The sequence below is a fragment of the Narcine bancroftii genome, chromosome 5 (assembly GCF_036971445.1).
Source record: "Narcine bancroftii isolate sNarBan1 chromosome 5, sNarBan1.hap1, whole genome shotgun sequence".
NCBI lineage: Eukaryota > Metazoa > Chordata > Chondrichthyes > Torpediniformes > Narcinidae > Narcine > Narcine bancroftii.
In genome coordinates this window covers 136,005,600-136,017,813 of record NC_091473.1, presented here as the reverse complement: position 1 = coordinate 136,017,813, position 12,214 = coordinate 136,005,600, and the positions used below count along the sequence as shown (strand labels likewise).

Below are 12,214 nucleotides of genomic sequence, written 5' to 3'. Positions count from 1 at the left end.
ACATCTACAAACTGACAATCCCTTCAGTAATGTAGTAAACACAAACAAATTACAATCCTGATCAAAACTGCTAATTACCCTAATCATAACAAATATTTTAATTGTATATTCAAGGAACAACAAGTTCTTATCAATATTTATCTTTTCTGAGTTTGGAGGCAACAAGAAATCTACGTTCATTCAGAAAAGAATGTATAATTTGATGGATAAATATATTTTTGGTAAAATTATGAAGCTCATACAGGGGGGCAGGGCGGGGGCGGGGAGGGGGAGGGGGAGGGGAAGGGGGAGGGGGAGGGGGAGGAGGGGGGCAGGGAGGGGGAGGAGGGGGGCAGGGAGGGGGAGGAGGGGGGGGCAGGGAGGGGGGAGGAGGGGGGCAGGGAGGGGGGAGGAGGGGGGCAGGGAGGGGGAGGAGGGGGGCAGGGAGGGGGAGGAGGGGGGCAGGGGAGGGGGAGGAGGGGGGCAGGGAGGGGGAGGAGGGGGGCAGGGAGGGGGAGGAGGGGGGCAGGGAGGGGAGGAGGGGGGCAGGGAGGGGGAGGAGGGGGCAGGGGAGGGGGAGGGAGGGGGGCAGGGAGGGGGAGGAGGGGGGCAGGGAGGGGGAGGAGGGGGGGGCAGGGAGGGGGAGGAGGGGGGCAGGGAGGGGGAGGAGGGGGGCAGGGAGGGGGAGGAGGGGGGCAGGGAGGGGGGAGGAGGGGGGCAGGGAGGGGGAGGAGGGGGGCAGGGAGGGGGAGGAGGGGGGGCAGGGAGGGGAGGAGGGGGGCAGGGAGGGGGAGGAGGGGGGCAGGGAGGGGGAGGAGGGGGGCAGGGAGGGGGAGGGGGAGGAGGGGGGCAGGGAGGGGGAGGGGGAGGAGGGGGGGCAGGGAGGGGGAGGGGGGAGGAGGGGGGGCAGGGAGGAGGGGAGGGGGGAGGGGGAGGAGGGGGGCAGGGAGGGGGAAGGGGGAGGAAGGTGGCGAGGGGGGAGGGAGATTGGGTTACTACCTATATCTTTCTGTGTTCATTTGAAAACATTCAATCTAAGCTTCATGACAATGAACAAAATTGGCACCAGGACGCCCGTCTTAACAGCCATTTATTTCCCTACGGGGTCCACATCCCAGCTCTGGGCCACGACGAGGTCAACTATTCCCGGTCCCGGGTGGGGTGGGGGGATGATTGATGGAGAACCCACATTGATGGGCGAGAGACAATCCCCACCCCCCCCCCCCCCCCCCAACGCACAATCCCGGTGATGGCCTCGTTTGGTCCTGTGAGGAAATGAGCGACAGCTCCCATTTGGGAACAAAAGAGAGGAAGTTAACATTTAAAATTCGATCCACACCCGAATAGTGAGCAAGGACGATCCGAGGTCATTTCCCCCGCTCCGAGTCAGCGATGAATGAGGGAGGGCGACAACACGGACAGGAAGGAGGCCGCAAGCGGACGGCGGCCATTTTGCAGCAGGAACACGGCCCGCGGGCGGCGGACAGGGCAGGCAAGGTGGGGGGGCCGGCCTCGTCCCGGGCCGTCGTCCCCACAGCGACCCGAGGCTCTCGGCCACTACCTCGAGGAGGCCTCGGCTCCGCGACGGGCGGCGGCGGCGGCGGGGGGGGGGGGTCGGGACAGAAAATGGAGGCGGCGTCCTGCGCGCGCGCGCAAATTCTACCTCGCAACCCGTCCGAGTCGGAGGAGCCCCAGCCCCCGGCTCGAGCCCCGCAGCCCGTCGCTATCGCTCATGCCCCAGCCGCTCCGGTTGCTTCCCCTCAGGCGTCCATAGCTCCGGTTCCGGTCTTCGTCCTCGGTGAATGGCGCCTCCCTCGCGGTGCGTCTTCCTTATCCTTCCGCGGTCCGTCCGCCTAATCCCTCCTCCCCTCCGCGCCCGTGTAAAAATAGTCCCTCCTCTCCCTCCGCGCTCGTGTAAAATAGTCCCTCCTCTCCCTCCGCGCTCGTGTAAAATAGTCCCTCCTCTCCCTCCGCGCTCGTGTAAAATAGTCCCTCCTCTCCCTCCGCGCTCGTGTAAAATAATCCCTCCTCTCCCTCCGCGCCCATGTAAAGTAATCCCACCTCTCCCTCCGCGCTCGTGTAAAATAGTCCCTCCTCTCCCTCCGCGCTCGTGGTAAAATAGTCCCTCCTCTCCTCCGCGCTCGTGTAAAATAATCCCTCCTCTCCCTCCGCGCCCATGTAAAATAATCCACCTCTCCCTCCGCGCTCGTGTAAAATAGTCCCTCCTCTCCCTCCGCGCTCGTGTAAAATAGTCCCTCCTCTCCCTCCGCGCTCGTGTGAAATATCCCCCTCTCCCTCCGCGCCCATGTAAAATAATCCCACCTCTCCCTCCGCGCTCGTGTAAAATAGTCCCTCCTCTCCCTCCGCGCTCGTGTGTAAAATAGTCCCTCCTCTCCCTCCGCGCTCGTGTAAAATAATCCCTCCTACCCCTCCGCGCTCGTGTAAAATAGTCCCTCCTCTCCCTCCGCGCCCGTGTAAAATAATCCCTCCTACCCCTCCGCGCTCGTGTAAAATAGTCCCTCCTCTCCCTCCGCGCTCGTGTAAAATAATCCCTCCTCTCCCTCCGTGCTCGTGTAAAATAATCCCTCCTCTCCCTCCGCGCTCGTGTAAAATAGTCCCTCCTCTCCCTCGCGCTCGTGTAAAATAGTCCCTCCTCTCCCTCCGCCACTCGTTGTAAAATAATCCCTCCACCCCTCCGCGCTCGTGTAAAATAGTCCCTCCTCTCCCTCCGCGCTCGGTGTAAAATAATCCCTCCTCTCCCTCCGCGCTCGTGTAAAATAATCCCTCCTCTCCCTCCGCGCCCATGTAAAATAATCCCACCTCTCCCTCCGCGCTCGTGTAAAATAGTCCCTCCTCTCCCTCCGCGCTCGTGTAAAATAGTCCCTCCTCTCCCTCCGCGCTCGTGTAAAATAGTCCCTCCTACCCCTCCGCGCGCGTGTAAAATAGTCCCTTCCTCTCCCTCCGCGCCCGTGTAAAATAATCCATCCTACCCCTCCGCGCTCGTGTAAAATAGTCCCTCCTCTCCCTCCGCGCTCGTGTAAAATAATCCCTCCTCTCCCTCCGCGCTCGTGTAAAATAATCCCGCCTCTCCCTCCGCGCCCATGTAAATAATCCCCCCTCTCCCTCCGCGCTCGTGTAAAAATAGTCACTCCTCTCCCTCCGCGCTCGTGTAAAATAGTCCCTCCTCTCCCTCCGCACTCGTGTAAAATAATCCCTCCTACCCCTCCGCGCTCGTGTAAAATAGTCCCCTCCTCTCCCTCCGCGCTCGTGTAAAATAATCCCTCCTCTCCCTCCGCGCCCATGTAAAATAATCCCCCTCTCCCTCCGCGCTCGTGTAAAATTATCCCTCCTACCCCTCCGCGCTCGTGTAAAATAGTCCCTCCTCTCCCTCCGCGCTCGTGTAAAATAGTCCCTCCTCTCCCTCCGCGCTCGTGTAAAATAATCCCTCCTCTCCCTCCGCGCTCGTGTAAAATAGTCCCTCCTCTCCCTCCGCGCTCGTGTAAAATAATCCCTCCTCTCCTTCCACGCTCGTGTAAAATAATCCCACCTCTCCCTCCACGCTTGTGTAAAATAGTCCCTCCACTCCATCCGCGCCCGGTGTAAATAATCCCCCTTCTCCCTCCGCGCTCGTGTAAAATAGTCCCTCCTACCCCTCCGCGCTCGTGTAAAATAGTCCCTCCTCTCCCTCCGCGCTCGTGTAAAATAGTCCCCTCCTCTCCCTCCGCGCTCGTGTAAAATAATCCCCTCCTCTCCCTCCGCGCTCGTGTAAAATAGTCCCTCCTCTCCCTCCGCGCTCGTGTAAAATAATCCCTCCTCTCCTTCCACGCTCGTGTAAAATAATCCCACCTCTCCCTCCACGCTTGTGTAAAATAGTCCCTCCACTCCATCCGCGCCCGTGTAAAATAATCCCCCTTCTCCTCCGCGCTCGTGTAAAATAGTCCCTCCACTCCATCCGCGCTCGTGTAAAATAATCCCTCCTCTCCCTCCGCGCTCGTGTAAAATAATCCCCTCTCCCTCCGCGCTCGTGTAAAATAGTCCCTCCTCTCCCTCCGCTCCCGTGTAAAATAATCCCGCCCTCTCCCTCCGCACCTGTGTAAAATAATCCCTCCTCTCCCTCCGCGCCCATGTAAAATAATCCCTCCTCTCCCTCCGCGCCCATGTAAAATAATCCCTCCTCTCCCTCCACGCTCGTGTAAAATAATCCCTCCTCCCCTCCGTGCCCGTGTAAAATAATTCCCCCTCCCTCCGCGCTCGTGTAAAATAATCCCTCCTCTTCCGCACCCATGTAAAATAATTCCACCCTCCCTCCACACCCGTGTAAAATAATCCCTCCTCTCCCTCCGCACCCATGTAAAATAATTCCACCCTCCCTCCGCACCCGTGTAAAATAATCCCTCCTCTCCCTCCGCACCCATGTAAAAATAATTCCACCCTCCCTCCGCACCCGTGTAAAATAATCCCTCCTCTCCCTCCGCGCCCGTGTAAAATAATCCCTCCTTTCCCTCCACGCTCGTGTAAAATAATCCCTCCTCCCCCTCCCGCCCTCATGTAAAATAATCCCCCTCTCCCTACGCGCCCATGTAAAATAATCCCTCTCTCCCTCTGCGCTCGTGTAAAATAACCCCTCCTCTCCCTCCGCATCCATTTAAAATAATTCCACCCTCCGCGCCCATGTAAAATAATCCCTCATCTCCCTCCGCACCCATGTAAAATAATACCCCCTCCCTCTGCGCTCGTGTAAAATAATCCCTCCTCCCCCTCCGCGCCCGTGTAAAATAATTCCCCCCTCCCTCCGCGCTCGTGTAAAATAATCCCTCCTCCCCCTCCTCACCCATGTAAAATAATTCCCCCCTCCCTTCGCGCTCATGTAAAATAATCCCTCCTCTCCCTCCGCACCCATGTAAAATAATCCCCCCCTCCCTCTGCGCTCGTGTAAAATAATCCCTCCTTCCCCTCCGCGCCCGTTTCAAATAAGTCCCCCCTCCTTCCGCGCTCGTGTAAAATAATCCCTCCTCTCCCTCCGCACCCATGTAAAATAATTCCACCCTCCCTCCGCTCCCGTGTAAAATAATCCCCCCTCTCCCTCCACGCCCATGTAAAATAATCCCCCTCTCCCTCCACGCCATTTTAAATAATCCCTTCTCTCCCTCCGCCCTCATGTAAAATAATCCCTCCTCTCCCTCCGCGCTCGTGTAAAATAATCCCTCCTCTCCCTCCACACCCATGTAAAATAATCCCCCCTCCCTCTGCGCTCGTGTAAAATAATCCCCCCCTCTCCCCCAGCCCATGTAAAATAATCCCCCCCTCTCCCCCCGCCCATGTAAAATAATCCCCCCTCTCCCCCCGCCCTCATGTAAAATAATCGCATCTATTTAATATCTTTTGTTGGTCTGATCTTCCTTGGCCAGCGTTTAGTCTCTTTTTTCTTGTGACTTACTTTTCTTTGCTTATTCCTTGAAGAAGTGCTCAAGTCCAAAATATTGGTAATATATATTTACTACCTTTGGATGCTACAAAACTGACTGAGTTCCTCCACCATTTTTGTGTGTTTTCACATCACCTTTGTTGACCTCACCAAAGCCTTCGACACCGTGAGCAGGAAAGGGCTTTGGCAAATACTAGAGCGCATCGGATGTCCCCCAAAGTTCCTCAACATGATTATCCAACTGCACGAAAACCAACAAGGTCGGGTCAGATACAGCAATGAGCTCTCTGAACCCTTCTCCATTAACAATGGCGTGAAGCAAGGCTGTGTTCTCGCACCAACCCTCTTTTCAATCTTCTTCAGCATGATGCTGAACCAAGCCATGAAAGACCCCAACAATGAAGACGCTGTTTACATCCGGTACCGCACGGATGGCAGTCTCTTCAATCTGAGGCGCCTGCAAGCTCACACCAAGACACAAGAGAAACTTGTCCGTGAACTACTCTTTGCAGATGATGCCGCTTTAGTTGCCCATTCAGAGCCAGCTCTTCAGCGCTTGACGTCCTGCTTTGCGGAAACTGCCAAAATGTTTGGCCTGGAAGTCAGCCTGAAGAAAACTGAGGTCCTCCATCAGCCAGCTCCCCACCATGACTACCAGCCCCCCCACATCTCCATCGGGCACACAAAACTCAAAACGGTCAACCAGTTTACCTATCTCGGCTGCACCATTTCATCAGATGCAAGGATCGACAATGAGATAGACAACAGACTCGCCAAGGCAAATAGCGCCTTTGGAAGACTACACAAAAGAGTCTGGAAAAACAACCAACTGAAAAACCTCACAAAGATAAGCGTATACAGAGCCGTTGTCATACCCACACTCCTGTTCGGCTCCGAATCATGGGTCCTCTACCGGCACCACCTACGGCTCCTAGAACGCTTCCACCAGCGTTGTCTCCGCTCCATCCTCAACATCCATTGGAGCGCTCACACCCCTAACGTCGAGGTACTCGAGATGGCAGAGGTCGACAGCATCGAGTCCACGCTGCTGAAGATCCAGCTGCGCTGGATGGGTCACGTCTCCAGAATGGAGGACCATCGCCTTCCCAAGATCGTATTATATGGCGAGCTCTCCACTGGCCACCGTGACAGAGGTGCACCAAAGAAAAGGTACAAGGACTGCCTAAAGAAATCTCTTGGTGCCTGCCACATTGACCACCGCCAGTGGGCTGATAACGCCTCAAACCGTGCATCTTGGCGCCTCACAGTTTGGCGGGCAGCAGCCTCCTTTGAAGAAGACCGCAGAGCCCACCTCACTGACAAAAGGCAAAGGAGGAAAAACCCAACACCCAACCCCAACCAACCAATTTTCCCTTGCAACCGCTGCAATCGTGTCTGCCTGTCCCGCATCGGACTGGTCAGCCACAAACGAGCCTGCAGCTGACGTGGACTTTTTACCCCCTCCATAAATCTTCGTCCGCGAAGCCAAGCCAAAGAAAGAATATAATACTCTACACTATTGTTTTATTATTGTACTACCTGCTGTATAAATTGCTTTGCCTGAATAGAGTGCAGCGCAAAGCATTTCACTATATGTCAATACACTGAAAGTAAGCAATCGCTGTGGTTTGTCAACATTACACTCTCCTTATTACCCATCAGCACAGGAGCAGCTCAAGGTTGTGTGCTTAATACTGGTATCTCATTGGCGGAGACGTCGCTGCGACTCGGGAGACCAAAAAATGGCTTGCACTCTCACCAAGGCAACGCCAGGACGACGTCTGAGACGTCTCCAGACAAGGTGACAACCAATTCGCCCAGAAGTTGCTGGGACATCGCCGCGACGTCTCCAGCAGTCTATACTATACAAACTTAAGGCACACAGTATAGGGGATATGGTATTGAGGTGGATAGAGAATTGGTTGACAGATAGGAAGCAAAGAGTAGGAATAAACGGGTACTTTTTGGAATGGCAGTCAGTTACTACTGGGGTACCACAAGGCTCAGTGCTGGGACCCCAGTTATTTACGATATATATTAACGATTTAGATGAGGAAATAGAGAACAGCATTTCCAAGTTTGCAGACGACACGAAGCTGGGTGGCATTGTAAGCTGTGTAGAGGCTGTTAAGAGTGTGCAGGGTGACTTGGACAGGTTGGGTGAGTGGGCAAATGCATGGCAGATGCAATATAATGTAGATAAATGTGTGGTTATCCACTTTGGAGGAAAGAATGGGAGGGCTGAGTACTATCTTAATGGTATCCAATTAGGAAAAGCGGAGATGCAAAGAGACCTGGGTGTCGCTGTGCATCAGTCATTAAAAGTGGGCAGGCAGGTGCAGCAAGCAGTAAAAAAGGCGAATGGTATGTTGGCGTTCATATCAAGAGGATTCGAGTTCAGGAGCAGGGATGTATTGATGCAGTTGTATAGGGCCTTGGTGAGACCTCACCTGGAGTATTGTGTTCAGTTTTGGTCTCCTTATCTGAGGAAGGACATCATTGCCATGGAGAGAGTGCAGGAAAGGTTGACCAGATTGATACCAGGGATGGCGGGACTTGCATATGAAGAAAGGCTAGAACGACTGGGCTTGTACTCGCTGGAGTTTAGACGATTAAGAGAAGATTTAATAGAAACGTTCAAAATTCTTAAGGGATTTGACAGGCTTGATGCAGGAAGATTGTTCCCAATGTTGAGCAAGTCTAGAACCAGGGGTCACTGTTTAAGGATAAAGGGGAAGTCCTTTAGGACTGAGATGAGGAAGAATTTTTTCACTCAGAGGGTGGTGAATTTATGGAATTCTCTGCCACAGAAAGTGATTGAGGCTGGTTCCATAGCTGTATTTAAGAGAGAGTTAGATTTAGTACTTGTGACTAGGGGGAATCAGAGAGTATGGAGAGAGAGCTGGAACAGAGTACTGAGTGGATGATCAGCCATGATCAAAATGAATGGCGGTGTAGGCGTGAAGGGCCGAATGGCCTACTCCTACACCTATTTTCTATGTTTCTATGTAATGTTTCTCAGTTGTGGTGACGTCTCCGCGACATCTCCAGCAGTTGCTGCGATGTCTCTGGCAGTCGTGGCAACGTCTCCACAACGTCGCCGCGACGGTGCCGATAGGTCGCCATGAGTCTCTGCCAAGTTGCGGAGATGTTGCCGTGACTTCTCCCTGTCTATATACACCTAGATCTACAACTAGATCTATCATTCGCTTTTCAGACATCAGACAGTCAAGAACTCTCACGATGGATATCTGCAATGAGGCTTTTATGCTGTTGGAGCAGGATCCTTACCTGGAGGGATTGCAAATAATAAATGTATTCTTTAATATTGTTGTATTTCGTTGTTAAATTAAAAGTAGCATGAAACAACTTATTTCAAAGTCAAAATTTGTAGTTTTATTATTGTGAAAAATAATAAAAACTACACAATTTTGTACAGCAAATATCAAATACATTGTTCATGTGACAATAAAAGCACAAGAAACTTGGTACATCAGTGCACAAGGCAAAATGATAGTGATACTCTCTCCAATGCATAGAACATGGTGCAAACTTCCATGCAAGGAAATACAGACTTCTCTCTACCTAGTACTAACACACATTACGATTTATTCAGCCTCTGTGTCATTGGAATGTCTTATTTGTGGGAACGATGCTGGAGATTAAGTTCTAAGGGGGGGCGGTGTGTGGTGAGGGTGGACCTGGAGGTGGTGTCAGAAACTTGGAATGAACCCTTACTGTCAATACTGGTGAGCCATATGTCGGGGGGGGAGGGGGGGGGGAACATCACCGTTCCTGAGCCTGTCCCTGCAGTGCTGCCACCAGACGATGCAATGTTCTGTCCATTGGACTGGTGAAACATGGTCTGTAGGAAAAGGAACACAATTTTAGAAAGTTAAGAGGATGGCAGGAGGAAGAAAAAAGAAGAAAAGTGGATCTAAAACAATAACAGTATTACAAGAAGAATGTCAAACATATCCATCACTATCACTCAATGCAGTTGAAATATCAACTCATATGTATGGTAGTGACTTTAGGATCACTGAAATAATATGCTCCCCTCCCTACCTGTTGGTTTACTTGTCTCCCATATTGCATCTGGTGCATCGCCTGGCTTGTTGCCTGCATTTGGTTGAACCTTCCCACTGCCTGCATTTGGTTGGACCTTCCCACTGGCTGCATTTGGTTGGACCTTACCACTGCCTGCATTTGATTGGACCTTCCCACTGCCTGCATTTGGTTGGACCTTCCCACTGGCTGCATTTGGTTGGACCTTCCCACTGGCTGCATTTGATTGGACCTTCCCACTGCCTGCATTTGGTTGGGCCTTCCCAATTCCTGCACTTGATTGAACCTTCCCACTGGCTGCACTTGATTGGACCTTCCCACTGCCTGCATTTGGTTGGACCTTCCCACTGCCTGCACTTGATTGGACCTTCCCACTGCCTGCACTTGGTTGGACCTTCCCACTGCCTGCACTTGGTTGCAACTTCCCACTGGCTGCATTTGGTTGGACCTTCCTACTGCCTGCACTTGATTGGACCTTCCCACTGCCTGCATTTGGTTGGACCTTCCCACTGCCTGCACTTGATTGGACCTTCCCACTGCCTGCATTTGATTGGACCTTCCCACTGCCTGCATTTGATTGGACCTTCCCACTGTCTGCATTTGGTTGCAACTTCCCACTACCTGCATTTGGTTGGACCTTCCCACTGCCTGCATTTGGTTGGACCTTCCCACTACCTGCACTTGATTGGACCTTCCCACTGCCTCCATTTGATTGGACCTTCCCACTGGCTGCACTTGATTGGACCTTCCCACTGGCTGCATCTGGTTGGACCTTCCCACTGCATGCATTTGGTTGGACCTTCCCACTGGCTGCATTTGGTTGGACCTTACCACTGCATGCATTTGGTTGGACCTTCCCACTGGTTGCACTTGATTGGACCTTCCCTCTGCCTGCATTTGGTTGGACCTTCCCACTGCCTGCATTTGGTTGGACCTTCCCCTGCCTGCATTTGGTTGGACCTTCCCACTGGCTGCACTTGATTGGACCTTCCCACTGGCTGCACTTGATTGGACCTTCCCACTGGCTGCATTTGGTTGGACCTTCCCACTGGCTGCACTTGATTGGACCTTCCCATAGACTGGTTCATCCTGCTCTGCACGATCTGGTTCCCTTGACTACCACCATGGGCCTGCAAAAGAAATACACATCCTCTAGAAATATGACATTTTCAAAAAAGCGATCTGAACATGACTATTTCATGCTTCTGGTGGTTTGACAGAGGCTGGTTGATGTTCCCCAAAAGATTCTGTACCCGGTCCAAAAGCTGCAACACACAGGCCAAGTATAAGGAAATGGAGAACGAAGATTTTAAAAAGGTGGACAAAGACATCAGTACAGTTCAACATGCTAGATTAAACTCATGGAACAGAATACAAAAAAAAGGATCAGATCGCAACAGGATGACAATGCAAATCATATATAAACATGGCATTTCCAAAAAAAGCAATCTGAACGTCAAATTCACACAAGATGACAAAAGACTTAGCCTGGGTGTTACCTCTGCCTCGGAGACATCACTGCTTTCCTTCCGCATCTTCTTCTGCCTCCTTCCTTTGGTGCAAGTTGCAGTAACCGAACTGGAGCTTGTCTTGGTCCGGGCGGCAAAGAAGATTCCACATTTGACCAGACACTGATGGCGTCATCATCCTCTTCTCTGGAGTGGTGGCCTCTGCCAAACTGTAGAAGAAAATAGGAAAATGTAATTATGAATAATGATCGACTGCAAAACATGACACAGGACTGTATGTGGTATAAGAAAAAAGTACAATTCATGTCTATACTTACTGAATGAGTCTCATGTGCGAGATGCTTATACCCCTCAATGTGCTTCCACAGAAGTTTGTACCTCTCTATGATGAAGGCTTCCTTGGCAAAGATGGTATGTGCAGGCTGCCCTGACTTCTTAGTTGTGTATCAGTTGAACCTTGTCCTCATATTCTGTAGGTACGCTAGGAACTGTGCATCTGAAAAAATAACAGTATTGCAACAATTATATTAATCACTACTACTTTAGCTACATTTTTACATATTTCTGCATGTATTTATTTTAATGCAATTAAATATAAATTAAATGCAATTTAAATATACACTCACATGTAGGGAGGGGCTTCTTGATCTCCTCGAACAAGGAAGTTTCAACCGCTGCTTTCTTGTATTGGTTATCTTTGTATCTTGCATGCGATTTATCGTAAAATTCCAGATGATCTCCCAGAAGTCAGCCATTGCCTCTTGATGCCCCTCTTTCCAATCATATTGCTTTCTAGTTGGATTGCCGCTGGAACTATCTTCTCTAGCATCAACTGCTGCCTCAGCACCCACAAACTGCGCTGAAGCTGCTACATCTGCTTCATCCTCCTTCGTCTTGCCCTTCCGGCCCCCACTGCCCTTGGGTGGCATGGTGGAAGGACAGTACTACTCTGGAATTGGAGCTGTCCCCTGGCAAGACAAGATGGTGGGGCCTCTTCCAAGGCAGTACAAGGAGCAGCAGCGGCAGCAGGAACAAGTACCAGATGGTGAAGACCTTGACCGGGATGTACCTGTGACTTGGACCAGGAGTGAAGGCATCTCGATGATGCCAGCATGAGCTCAGTCACGTGGTCTCTAAGTCAAGCAGTGTCGTGGAGACGTCGTCGCATCGTCTCCTCAGTCTCCTTGATCTCTAGCAGGTCGCAGAGACATCTCCCCAGTCGAGGACAAAATTAGTCTCTGAGGCCTGCTGGAGACTGGAAAAAGACTCCAAA

At 52.0% G+C, this 12,214-nt stretch overlaps 1 protein-coding gene across 1 annotated transcript in view; it reads right to left on the bottom strand.

The window, feature by feature from the left end:
• znf326 (zinc finger protein 326) overlaps nucleotides 1-7,240 on the bottom strand; it is a 43,905-nt gene extending 36,665 nt beyond the window's left edge. The window contains 4 exon segments of the mRNA XM_069942381.1: nucleotides 1,643-1,676; nucleotides 1,678-1,808; nucleotides 6,944-7,008; nucleotides 7,164-7,240. Of these exon segments, the coding sequence (XP_069798482.1) occupies nucleotides 1,643-1,676; nucleotides 1,678-1,808; nucleotides 6,944-7,008; nucleotides 7,164-7,240 (307 nt within the window).
• Between the last annotated feature and the right edge of the window lie 4,974 nt (nucleotides 7,241-12,214).